Source organism: Octopus bimaculoides, chromosome 6 (assembly GCF_046866305.1).
Source record: "Octopus bimaculoides isolate indiv1 chromosome 6, ASM4686630v1, whole genome shotgun sequence".
Lineage (NCBI taxonomy): Eukaryota > Metazoa > Mollusca > Cephalopoda > Octopoda > Octopodidae > Octopus > Octopus bimaculoides.
Genome location: NC_142933.1, coordinates 27,056,799 through 27,070,910, shown reverse-complemented (window position 1 = coordinate 27,070,910; position 14,112 = coordinate 27,056,799). Strand labels below are relative to the sequence as shown.

Sequence of the window (14,112 nt, the reverse complement as noted above, 5' to 3'; positions counted from 1 at the left end):
CGTAACCGTCATCGTCAGTTATCGTTTTCATGTTCTACGACGGAATGTGACGGAAGATAGAGAGAGGGAAAGAGAGAAGGTAACTAAATAACTATGGGAGTAAGCATATGTGAAGGAAAAGAGTGAGAAAGAAAGAAATAGAGCGATTAAAAGAAAATTCAGCTAGTTAGTCAATGAACGACCGAGAGAAAGAGACAGAGTAAGAAAAGAGAGAGAAAGAGAAAAAAATATATATGAATGAGAGATATGCGGAGAAAGGAGATACTAATAAACCAGTGAGCGACACGCGTTCAACATAGTAGCCGACTCAAGCAACACACGCTGCTTTAATATCGAACGTCTCCCCCCCCCCCTCTCCGCAATAGATTTTGTCATCTCTTTCCTTCTCCCGTGTGTGTAACTACGTGCGAATCTATTTTCAGTTAACACCCTCACACAGTCTTTCATTTCATTTCCTTTCTTCAATACTCCGCCTCTTTCTCCATAACGTTGGCAACGTCACTCTAACATCGTTTATACGTTGTACTGCATTTTTAAAAAAATACTTATCAGTGTCGCTTTTTTTCTTCTTCTTTATACAAGTGCTATCTCTCTCCTGCAACATCACAACCAACAGGCTGGCAACAAGCAATGTCGTGGTGCATCTTCTCTTAAGTGCAGCTGTGGTGCGCGCAAACTATGAGTACAACAGTATTATGCATTTAATACATATGTGTTGCAATCTTATACAATTACACACCGTGTAACAAATACACATGTATGTGTAATATATACACACACGAAAGAAAGGAAGATTTAAGAAGTAGACGATAGAAATAAACCGTATGAAGAAAACATACACAAAGACGTCGGCCCTAAGAAACACATAAATACAGTAGAAAAAAAGAGAGAAAGCAAGTAGGAGAAAGAAAGAAGGAGAGAGCAGTTTTGTGGGACGAAAAATGAAGAAATAAACCTCCCCTGGTTGCCAAAACAAGAGAAGAAAAATGGTTTGGTAAACGATGAGATGGCATAAAGAAACTACATATAACAGTTAAGTTGAATATGCGCGCCATCTCTGAGAGATGGATTAGTTGCAATAATCTTTAAAAATGATTCTTTTACTCTGCAACCTGACTAAATAATTAAAAAAAATAAAAAACGAAAGCGAGAAGTAGACGGAAATAGAACATTTGAAATTGACTGAACTATATATATATATATATATATATATATATATATATATATATATATATATATATACAAAACAAGACATTTGACAAACAAACAAGCATGATCTCATATGGAGGTTAGTATCTCTATTTCTCTCTCTCTCTCTCTCTGTTTTTACCTTTCTTTCTATCTGTACTTGTGTGTATACTTCGTGTATATGTATGTATGTGTTCTTAATGTGTGTATATGCATATATATATATATATATATATATATATATATATATATATATATATATTATTACAAATTAAAAGGGTAAAGGATTATCAGTTTATTAATTTATTAATAAATCAACAATTAATAATTTTTACCAAGCCCTTCGGTATGTAAGCACCATTATCGGTGGAGAACTTATTTAAAAGTTCTTATATATTTATAAACATAATTTAGGGATCAGCAAATATTTGCTTCATCACATACCGAAGTTCAGAAATAGCAGCTAAAAAAGCTGAGACTCCAACAGATAGCTATCTGTTGGAGTCTCAGCTTTTTTAGCTGCTATTTCTGAACTTCGGTATGTGGTGAAGCAAATATTTGCTGATCCCTAAATTATGTTTATATATATATATATATATATATATATATATATTCTTTTACACGTTTCAGTCATTTGACTGTGGCCATATATATATATATATATATATATATATATATATATATATATATATATATATATATATATATAATAATAATAATAGTAATAATAATAATAATATTAGGGATAAAATCCAAAATTACAGGTAAAAACTCAATTAAAATCAATTTATTAAAAATTAAAATCATATAAAGTTTCACAGTATAAAATATATATAAATATATAGTTTTAGGGTAATATATAGTTTTTGAGTTCATGAACCTTGGTTCTTTTCCCTAAAACTATATATATATATATATATATATATATATATATATATATATATATATATATATATATATATATAGACACACACACACACACACACTCAGATAAAACGTATTCAGTATATAGAGTTAATAATGAGAGCAAGTAATGTTTACACCTAATTTTTCATGTTACCATACTTTTTTTTCTCTTTCTAAATCGTGGTAAAGAAAAAGTGATATGAAACTAGGAATAGTTTGATGAGGGCTTAGGTACGAAATTCTAGGCCTTTGAGTCACTGCAACACTGATAAAACGAAATATTATGCTTTATGTAATGAGTTCTATTGCTCCCGTTTTTCGACTTAGCCATCTTCAAATTTATTTACATGTCTATTTACCTAGCTGCCTAACCATTTCTATCTATCTGTCTGTCTGTCTGTCTATCTATCTATCTATCTATCTATCTATCTATCTATCTGTTTGTCTGTCTGTCTGTCTATCTATCTAAATATATCTATTTATAACATATTTATCAGCATGCCTATTTAAATCAGCATATCTATCTATTTCAATCAATCAATCATTTGTGTGTACACCCACATATATATATATGTGTATATATATATATATATATATATATATATATATATATATAACATACACACACCACACCAGTTTATTTGCCGATACCTGTCTTTCAGTTTGTCTCTGTTTATAATGTCCACCTATATCCACCTGTATGTAATGTCTCCATTTTTATCCACCTGTTATTTTTGTCTGCATGTCTGTTGCTACCGAATTGTTTATATCGGTAACTCCTAACTCGATCACCCAACTTGCTAGAAATAGCGGTCAAATCTCACTCACATTACACTTAACATCTCAAATACAGAGCGAACACATTGTTTCGTACTACTACATATCCTCCAAACAGCTGGATTGTCACAGCTGGGATGCCTTCAGTCATAAGGCTGCTCGATTGAGCTTGGCCTGGTATTAAACAACAGCAATAACATATTTTTCAGCGTGTTTGTTGTTCACTATGAGATTGCAATAACATATCCTAACCCCAATAATGTACTAAGAAAAATAAATAAATCAGAGCTTAATTACTCAGAGTAATTAAGTAATGAATCTTTGTTTACTGTCTGCATACTCTGTACACACGTCCGCGCATGTAACCCTCTGCTACCATGTAGGCATGATGTCTGTGTACGCGCGTGTGTACCATGTATAGAAACGTATGTTGTAAACCCACGACTGAACGATGTTTTTAAGAATGATTATTTCTTCCTCCATTCAAACCTTTTCGTAACAGAATTTGTTAAATATAGGATAAAGTGTTTTGCAGTATTTTATTACATTATTTTACATTCTACGTTCAGATCCTGCTTGGGTCCACTTAAGCCTTTTATCCTTCCGGGATTAAGAAAATAAGTGTCAATTATGAACTGGGCCCACTGTAACTGACCATACCCTCTCTGCAAAATTTCACATGATTTTCTTGATTTGGCTTTTTGCCAATGTTAGAAATCATGTGAATCTGTTGAGCAGTGGGCAAAATACTTTGCGGTATTTAGTCTCGTCTTTTTACAGCTTGAGTTCAAATCCCGCCAGTGATATAATAAATGCCAGTTAAATGCTGGAGCTCACTGAATCGATCATTCTCAATAAATTTGATGAGGAGGAGGTGAACAATGGTAGAATGCTTGATTGATTCTTTATATTTGGTTCTGTCCCCCCGAGTGCTTAAATAAATACCTGTTAAGTCCTAGCGTTGATTCGGTTGAATGTACCAGGTTTGTAAAATATGTGGCCATGTTCTGGACACGAGAAATTATTTTGTGTTTATTGTTGTTTTAGACACACACACACAGGGAAATCTATATGCACCTATACATATATTTTACGATCATAACATGCACACACAAATGGTTATAAGAATTTCTTTTGATTAAAGCACAAAAACAATTTTATAAGGAGGAAAAATAATTTGCTTGTATAGACACCAGATTATTACGAGCCCCTATTTTATTGAATCTAGTCAAATTTAAGTTTAAAACTAAGAGGTCCTACGCTAGATTCAACATAGAAAAAATAATTTGAAAAAACAAATTCTGGAATTGCAGGGAAATAAGAGATTGTAGGGTTCATTACTTTCCCAAAAGGACTTAGCAACATAAATAAAATACAGTTTTTGTAGCTGGGAACTGAACTCTACATGTGTGATTTGAGTTCATAATGACAAAACTATTATTATAAGGATCTGAATTGGCAGAATCGTTTGTATCAGATAAACCACCTTTTTATGTTCTGAATGAAATCCAACTGAGGTTATCTTTGCCTTTCATTTCTCCAGGATCTATAAAAAGTCAAATACTAAAGGCAATACAATCAACTATTCTCTTCCCCAAAACTTCATGCCTTTTGCCTGCTGCAGTTAATAGTTAAAAAGATAATAAAGGTAACCAAGATTTAATGCTGAACTTGCTATAACATTGTAGTTGCTTAGTCCAAATGATTCCTGATCAAGCGGACCTATTGTTCAGTCATTCAGCTATGATCCATTTATTTTTGTTTATGGTATAACATAACCAAATGAACATTGTCAGCTATTTGTATCTCTTTTCCTTTTTAAGACAGTAGAGTATAGTTCAAGGGAGATTTTATTGCTATTTCCTGCAGACATGTAGAAGTCAACCTCCTTTGCTGCTATATTTCATCTTGTTAGATATCCAGCTGTTTTGGCTTCTAATCTTTGCTGCATCAAATCTACCTTTAATGACTTTGATTTTGACAAAATAAGTGCTGATAAGATTTTGATATCGAATCAGTTGACTATAAATTTCTGGTTTCAGTGGAGCAGTATTTTCTTTCTGGAACTTTATTCTGAAGGAAATAAAAATCGCTCCATCAAACTTGCCCAAGGCAAAGTCCTTATGCAACTTCTTCCCCAGATATTTCAACTACAAAATCAATCTGAGTATGAGCCATTGTACAGCTTCCACTTGAATGACAACATTGAATTTCTCTTGGGGGAACAATAAACCTTACAGGTAGTTTACCTTGATGCTAGTCAAAATAATCTAATGGTAAGATCAATAATGTTTAACACAGTACAAGGCCACATATTTTTGGAGAAAAATACAGTCAATTAAATTGATCCCAGCACTTGACTAGTATTTATGTCATCAACCTCCGAGGTATAGAAAGGCAAAGTCAGCCATGGTAGAGTTTTAACTTAAAAAGTAAAGGGATGATTTAAATACTGCAAGGTATTTATATTTTAGTACTCTGTCAGGTCAACTATTTCACTGCTCTCTAATGCGCGTTTCTAGCATAGGCACAAGCCCAGCAATTTTATGGTAGTGGTGGGGGCGGTGTCAGTACATTGGCTCTAGTACTTGATTAGTACTTTATACTATTGACCTGGAGAGATGAAAGGCAGTGTTGACTTTGGTATTATTTGAACTTGGGAGATGAAGATTCAAAAGAAATATTGTAAGGCAATTTTTCATTGCTCTAATGATTCTGCCGATCATAATGATGTTTCTAGCATTGACCTTAGAATTTATTTGCTGCTCTACGAATTCCACCATCCACTATCCTGGTAATTACAAAGATTTTTTTACATAAGCATAAGGACACACATTTGCAAGTTAAAGTCATTGACTGAATTAACTCCAGTATATTACTGGTACTTAACATTTCTTTCATTCTTTTGCTCTTTCTGTCACTGTCATAATAGATTACTTAAAATTTATTATAATACTTTGAAATATTATTCAAAGAAATGACATAAATGTATGCACAAAATAAAAAAAAGACATGATTGTAATATCTCCTGCTGAATCACACCTGTTGGAAAATTTTGTACATAGAACTAATGACAAAACTAAACAACACATATTTGCATATTACCATTTCTACCTTGCACCAAAGGGGTAACCTCTTTGATCTCACTCAACCTGCTTAGAATAGCAGCCAAATTTCCCTCTGGAGAAAATAATAGCCTGATGATGATCGAAATGCTTTTCATTATAGTTCTGCTTGATCAAGGCTGAGTTAGAGCTAAAAAAACAAAATAATAATTTCTACACAATATACACACACAACACACATCTAATAAGAGTCAACAAGGTATCCTCTGCATGATCATTGAAATAGCAGTCACATTTCCCTCAAATCACAAAAGGAAAGACACATTGAATAATGTAGTATAAACATGCTGAAAAGAAAAAATGAAAAAAAATGGTCATGCTAGAATGCTTTTGCTAGATCACAATTGACCTTCAACTAAACAACAACCACAACCATTTCCACCCATTGCTTAGTACACACAAAAAATATTCATACAAACATGCAACTGAAAGTAGATAAAGGTATTGCATATCTATATACTATGGGAACATAGCCTTATTCAAAGCTGATTATAACATGATTTGAGAAAAAGCATATGTACACACAATATAATTGTGATAATCACTGTTGTTAAGATTAGTATAAAGCTAAAACTTTTAGAGGAAGGTACACTTAATTAGACTGATCCTACAAATAACTGAATTTAAAGGTATTTCTGGGAATTTCAGCATTTAGGGTGGCTGTATTAAGACTAAATAGTGTTGTAAAAGATAAGGTAAAAAGATTGGACAAAATCACTGGCATTGCAACACACGGGTATACTAGAACTGAAAACAGGGTACAAGAAAAGGACGAGAAGTATAAAAGACCTCTGTTATAATACTGTAACTAACTGGTTGTTAAAAGCAAGACAGATATTATAGCAGCAGTATATAAATTGTAGGAATGATAGCTTACAAATTAAATACTTAACTAAAATTGAGACTAAAAATGCCTTCAAATTAAAATTGGGTCAGATATCTCCAGAAACTGATTTTAACTGATAGCTAGAATATTAAGAATACATATCAGCTGTGAACTCATTAGTTCATTGATGCTTATTTTTATTGACAATGTAAGGATGAAAGTCAAATTTTGAACTTGGTGGAATTTGAACTTAGAACTTAAAAAGGAATGCTTCTAAAATGTTGGTTTCAAATTTTGGCACAAGGCTAATAATTTCAGAGTATGATTAAGTCGGTTACATCCAACTCCTGTGCTCAACTGGTACTTACTTTATTGACCCTGAAAGGATCAAGGTAAAGTTGACCCTCAGCAAAATTTGAACTCAGAATGTAAAGACACTAAGCATTTTGCCAAGCATGCTAATGCTTCTGCCAACTTGCCGCCTTAATGCTTCTATGTATTAAATCCAGTATTGTATGCTCTACTACTTGATATTATTATGGTGAAATGATGATGGTAGTGAGAAAATAATTATTACAATTTAGAATTAGTTTATATTTATCTTATAAATCTCTTTTTTTTTCTTAAATAAAAATGATCAAAAAATATTTCTTAGCCTTAGTTTGGTTTCAAAATACATTTGTAAATATAAATATCATGTGTCATAATAACTTGAGACCAAAACAGTCTTTCTCTTTCCTCCAAGATATATCAAGTCACCTTATCTCTCTGTCTATCAGTGAAGACTTGTAACAGGCCAAGTTGACAGTCTGCTAACTATAGGCCAGAACACTGTCAGTTCATTTCATATCAGCAAAACTGTACTGTCTTTGGCCTAGGTACACAATAGTTAAGTTAGTACTTCTATATTTTATGCAGAGAGTATTAAAAGGCTAATTATTTTTATTGTAAAGAATGAACAATATCTTAGGGGATATTGACTGCTGAGGGATTTTGTCCAAGGGGAATTTTGTCTGGGGTGGATTTTGTCCTCAGGAGAATTTTGTTGTAGTACTTTCTAGACAGATGTAAACTGTAAGTGTGGATGCACCATAGCTATTTATAAGTGAGACAAAGTATTAGTCAAGAGTTCATATTAATTATAACAGTTAGTATGGCTTAAACTTAACTGTATATACCAAAGTAGTGACAAGAAAATCACTGAGCAGATGTACATTATTGTATATAAGTAAACATTTAGTGTGAGATATTATTCAAACACACCATCTGCATAAAACATTATTTGAGTCTGTGTAAATATATTTAATGCAAATTAGAAATATTTATACAGTGAAGAAAGAACTGCTTTAGCTCAATGACTAATATTTTAAAAATCATTCTAGTAAATACTGTTAGTCTATCTAACATAGATTTGAAATGCCTCATATTGTAAGCAGTCAAAAATAGTATAATTAGTAACTGTTTAGTTATTTTGCCTTATAGGCATTCTTAATACTCTAGCTATATATAAAAACATGCTTCTGGAGGTATTCTGTTCCGATTTCCATTTGGTGGCATTTTGAGAGCTAATCTTAGTCAACAATTTAATTTATTAACAATTATATCTACAATTCATTATTAGAATGACATTGAAGGGTAGTGTGAAAAGCCAAATTTGGCATATTTGAACACATAACAGGTAGAATACTTGAGCTGGATATGGTCAGTTTAAATGCTAAAGGGTTAAGGCTTATAAATAGCTATGGTAAATCCACACTTACAGTGCAGGTGGCACGTAAAATACACCATTTTGAGCGTGGCCGTTGCCAGTACCCTCAGACTGGCCTTCGTGCCGGTGGCACGTAAAAGCATCCACTACACTCTTGGAGTGGTTGGCGTTAGGAAGGGCATCCAGCTGTAGAAACTCTGCCAAATCAGACTGGAGCCTGGTGTAGCCATCTGGTTCACCAGTCCTCAGTCAAATCGTCCAACCCATGCTAGCATGGAAAGCGGACGTTAAATGATGATGATGATGATGATGACAGTTTGCATCTGTCTAGAAGGTACTAGGACAAAATTTCCCCAAGGACAACCTCTCTGACAAAATTCCCCCCTGAACAAAATCACTCGACAGTCAATATTCCCTGGGATATTGTTCTTCCCTTACATTAAAATATTTTTAGAAAGTGAAATTTTATAAAAAAAATTTCTAATATTTATTAGTTGATATATTTTTGTTTAAAATTTGTCCAGTGGGATTTTGTCCTGACACCGTCTTGTTCAGAATATCAGTCTGTTGGAAGCTGTTCAGAGATGTGCAACTATATAAATATCCTGTTTCAGTTACCTACCATATCTTGAATGACTTCTCAGGGCATAGACACACTAAATCTTCAACATCTAGCTGCTGACTTGGTAGAAACTCTCAACATTATCTACCATCTTTACAATAACTTTAGCCACCTTTTTAAGTCCAATCTCGCTTCCATTTGTGGACATGCTTATAAAACAAAACGCAGCACAGTACCCATGACTTTCAAAAACATTTTTTTCATGCTCAGAATACTTGAAGCATGGAATAAATTACCTGCATTGGTTGTTAGCTGTCATGGTACTGTATCCTCCAAAAATGACATGGTTACTGAAATTTGCCAACACTACTCTTTATGTGCCTATACACTCATTACTTTTTATAGCTCTTTCACAATTCACTTTTCTGTCTTCTTGTGTTATATTCAGTATACTATGCATATACTTCTGTCTCTTATTGCTGCATTCTATCTCCTCTTTACTCTTTCCTGGTGAGTTGTAATCCATTTCTACCCTGCATACAATGAACTCATTGTTTTCTTTGTTATTGTGTCTAATGCAACATTATCGTTTCTAATGCAACATTATCATATCTAATGCAATGTTATCATTTCTAATGCAGCATTATCATTTCTAATGCAACATTATCATTTCTAATGTAACATTATCATACCTAATGCAATGTTATGTTTAATACAATATTGTCACATCTGAAACAACTCTTTTATTATTTTCTAGATGCTGCAAATATTTGTAAAAATTCAGTCATTGGACATGAAAGCTGCACTTTACTCTAATGCAATTTACCTATCCACCCTGAAATTGATTTAGTCTTTCTGTGATAAAAAGTTGTGTTAAAAAAAAAAAAAAAAAAAAAACAGTAAAAGAACCAAAACTTACATTTCCCATTTTCTCTCACTGTAATAAAAAAAAAAAGTGAAAATGTGCCCCCTTAAATTCAAGGAGAAAAATAAGATTTCACCTGAAGAACAACTGCAGACCCAAAGACTAAATCGAGATATGGGTTATTTTTACCTGTTTGTGGCCAGTATTGTGGCCATCGCCTGGCTACTTGGTGCATTTGGTTTTTCCTTTATATGGACGTTGGGTCTAATTGGAATTCTGTTTAGCATTTGGAAAACTAAACTGTTTAACCTGATACGTAAGATATCCAGCTTGGAACAACTTGCTGTGCACAGGAAACGTGCATTACGTCAAAATGAGACAGCTGAATGGCTAAACTTTCTTTTCAATCGTTGGTAAGTGTTTAATTTATTGATAATCAAAACTAATCATTCAAGTTTGATAACACTTAAAGGCGTGCATCAGTTTATATATAACAGAAAGCAGTTGCCATTTTTTCTATACCCACCATCTTTGATAAGCATACTTTATTAGGTAATTGTTTGTTTATCTAATATCCGGTATGATACTGATTTATAAGATTGGCTGTAATGAATTTATAATACTGTATACTTTGATTTATATACCCACTCTTTAGACAAACGAGTGCCTATTATTTTCTGATTTATGGATTCTTAGATGACATATGCTCTATGCTTATCTCTCCCTCCCCACTCCAGCAGCCCAACACCACTCTGTCATCTTTCTTCCCAATTTTCTCCCTGCCAATTGTATCATTGCTATCATGTCTCCCCATCCCATATACTCATGTTTCACCACTCACTGCATTACCTCCTTTCTCTCCCCTCTTTCCCTTTGCACTTTCCTGAACTCCCTGCTCATGCACCCTGGACAATCCTTTACCATTCTGTTTATATTCATGTCCTTGTACCTTGAGAGTATGTCCTGGCACATTGTCACCATCTCTCTTACTCTCACTCTGTCTAATCTCACTTTCCTCCAACTGGGGTAAGCATATATTTTCTCTACAGCTAGATACCTGTTTCTATCCCTGTCATACTTTAACCTCTCATCACCTGGCACAAAACCACCTCTCTCAATATCACTCTCCATTTCAATTGCAGGATCTTTGTCTTGCAAGTTCCTCAGTGACCTCACTGATATTGGTGCTATATAAAAAACACCCAGTCCAATCTATAAAGTGGCTGCCATTTGGAAGGGCATCCAATCATAAAAAAGCAGACAGTGGAGCTTGGTACAGTTCTCTGGCTTACCAGTTCCTTTCAAACCATCCAACCCATACCAGCATGGAAGACAGATGTATGATAAAAATGATGATGATGATATACGAAATGTGTGTGTGTGCGTGTCCGTGTGTGTGTGTGTGTGTGTGTACACCCATACATACAAAGTGTTTCTATGATTTATTTTTGTTATAAGATTTGATCTTAAATAGCATGAAAACAGATATTGTATTTCAGTAGAGTTGCATTAGTTTGTTATTCATAAAATCAGGTGGATTGGTAGAATCAGTAGATTCTAGTAGTTTGTTATATTGTTTTACACTCTGAGTTCAAATCTCACCATGGTCAACTTTGCCTTCATCTTGCCAGGGTCAGTAAAATAATTATTATTCAAGTATTGAGGTTGATATAATCCACTATTTCTTACTTCGAAAAATTTGAGATCTTGTGCCTTTGCAAGAAATCATTATTTTACATAATATTATTTTCAGCCTTTCATCACATTTTTCTGACCTAACAACTGATCTTTACAACCTACCCATTGATATCTGACATACTCATTGATCTCTATGGCAGTTACAGTAGCAAACAGTGATGAACTAAAATAATAAAGAAATATCTACATAATTAACAGTGTGAGCATTTTATTAATTGGGAAATTACCAACAAACATGACCACTAAAGTGTAACATATAATGTGGTAGAGGCAACAAAAGATTTTTCTGGTTGAACAAAAAATCCCAGATTATATGGGATATACGTATAAAGACTGATACTACATGACAATGAAGCACATAATGAATATAGAGAATTTGAAGTAATTGTAAAGGAATGAGCTGAGAATAGGTTGTATGACTATGTAGTGTTATGAGGAAGCTTGTGTGCATTTGGGTTAAGGATTTCAATTAGAATACTATCATTCATTTCTTTCTTTTACTTGAGTCATTTGGCTGTGGCCATGCTGTAGCTCTGCTTTCAAAGGTATTGTTCATTATATAAATCCTAGTACCTTATATAAACCGCAGTACACATGAGGGTGAGAAGTAGAGTCAATGTTGAATTATTAACAAAATACAGTTTTTCACTAAATTCCTTTGCCTTCATCCCTACTTTCTATCCTATGCTCTCTCTCTCTCTCTCTCTCTCTCTCTCTACCTCTTTCTCTTTCTTTATTAAACATATTGTCTATGATTTCTTATACTTGTTATATTGATACTACAATTATATATGTAGTAACGCCGTGCGCATGCATAGTCTCACGCATGCGTAGAATTAAACAAGCAAGCGTACCCGCTCAATTCATTCTCTTTCTTGCTGGCCAGCAATAGAGCATGGACGTGTTTTTGCTGTCTCTCTACATCTTTCGGACTTACACTCGACAGCTCGCTTACAACTACATAACAACGTCCCAACAACTATGCTCATACACACAGAAGCTGTAACAACAAGAGCTAAAGATGTATATATTTACCACCTGAATAAATGTGTTGTTTAAGTTGATAGTCTGGAGTTCAGCGTATCGTTATATTCATTAATTTTATATAGGAAAGTCAGGTATACATCTAATGATGTATAACCAACTTTCCTATATACATATATATACAATACACACACATACCAGTCCTCTTTCCTTTTCCAACTACCAAATCCACTCATGAGGCTTTGGTTTGTCCAAGTCTGTAGTAGAAGACACCTAAGGTGTTGCACAGTAGGACTGAGTCCAGAAGACCTACATGATTGAATTTCTCAATTACACACCCATGCCTGCACCATAAAGTATATATTTTGTTCATGTAAAACATCACTTTGCTCATTATGCACTTTTGAGGAATTTCATCCACCAGTGCTTATATATATATACAAGACTATATATAAATTTCTTAATTTTGGTGCAGAGTTAGCAATTTTGGAAGAAGAGGGAAATTGATTACTTTGACCTCAGTGCTCAGCTAGTACTTATTTTATCAATCAAAACGATGAAGTGCAAAGTTTACCTCAGTGGCATTTGAACTCAGAATGAAAAGAACCAAAAGAAATGCCACTAACCATTTTGTCTGGCATGGTAACAATTCTGCCTGCCTGCTGCTTTTATGATTACATTTGTAAATAAAAAAGAAACTGATTTGCTTAAATCAACACGCTTTGTTTATTTCACCTAATACATCAATTTCGAATCACTGTTCATTTATTCAGTTTGTTTTCACCTTATTTTATGCAACATCAATAATGTGAAAATGGTCTTGACTTGTACTTTAAATGAAGTCAATGATTTGGTTTACTAATTTAAGTAACTGCATTCTGAATTAATTGATAAATAATTTTTTTTCAACCTAAATAAATAAAATAAAAAAATATTTTTACATTGGTATAAAGCTAAACATTTTGGGGATAGTACAGAAGATTAAATTAACTCTGATGTTTGGGAAGATACGTTAAATAATGTTGTCGTAAATCATTGTCTGAAAAATGGTGAAGTGGTCATCACTGGAAAGTCTTTCATCTTAAGATCTGTATTTTCTTTTAAGGCTGACTTCTGCTAAAAGCAACAACCCTGGAAATATGAAAGGTGAAGTCATCCTCAGCAGGATTTGAACTCTAAATGTAAAGAAATATTTTTTAAATTAAGAAACGTATTGATATGATCCATGAAAATAAAGTATCTTGTTTAGACAAGTCCTAGGGTACCAGATTCAGTAGTATTAGAAAGAGTAGAAATAATGTCTTCCTAAATACCATTCTTGTGTACCATAAGTTATATCCTCAGAAGATCTATCTGGCCAGGATCTGAGATACACTGTTGTCTTGCTAAGAGATAGACCAACTCAGTCATTGTTATAAGGGATGATATAGTCACTTAACAATCTACTAGAAAGGAGAAGGAACTAAGCTTTTC

At 33.4% G+C, this 14,112-nt stretch overlaps 1 protein-coding gene across 8 annotated transcripts in view; it reads left to right on the top strand.

Annotated features, from left to right (window-relative positions):
- The first annotated feature begins 445 nt into the window (after positions 1-445).
- The window catches only part of LOC106869820 (extended synaptotagmin-1), a 182,022-nt gene continuing 168,355 nt past the window's right edge, over positions 446-14,112 (top strand). For 7 of the 8 annotated variants that reach the window (XM_089353642.1, XM_089353638.1, XM_089353636.1 and 4 more), the window contains exons 1-2: positions 551-1,288; positions 9,850-10,370. In XM_089353642.1, the coding sequence (XP_089209768.1) occupies positions 10,054-10,370 (317 nt within the window). In that variant the 5' untranslated portion in view covers positions 551-1,288; positions 9,850-10,053. Of the gene's footprint in view, positions 1,289-9,849; positions 10,371-14,112 lie in introns of all 8 variants that reach the window. The other variant, XM_089353640.1, reaches the window with a different exon arrangement.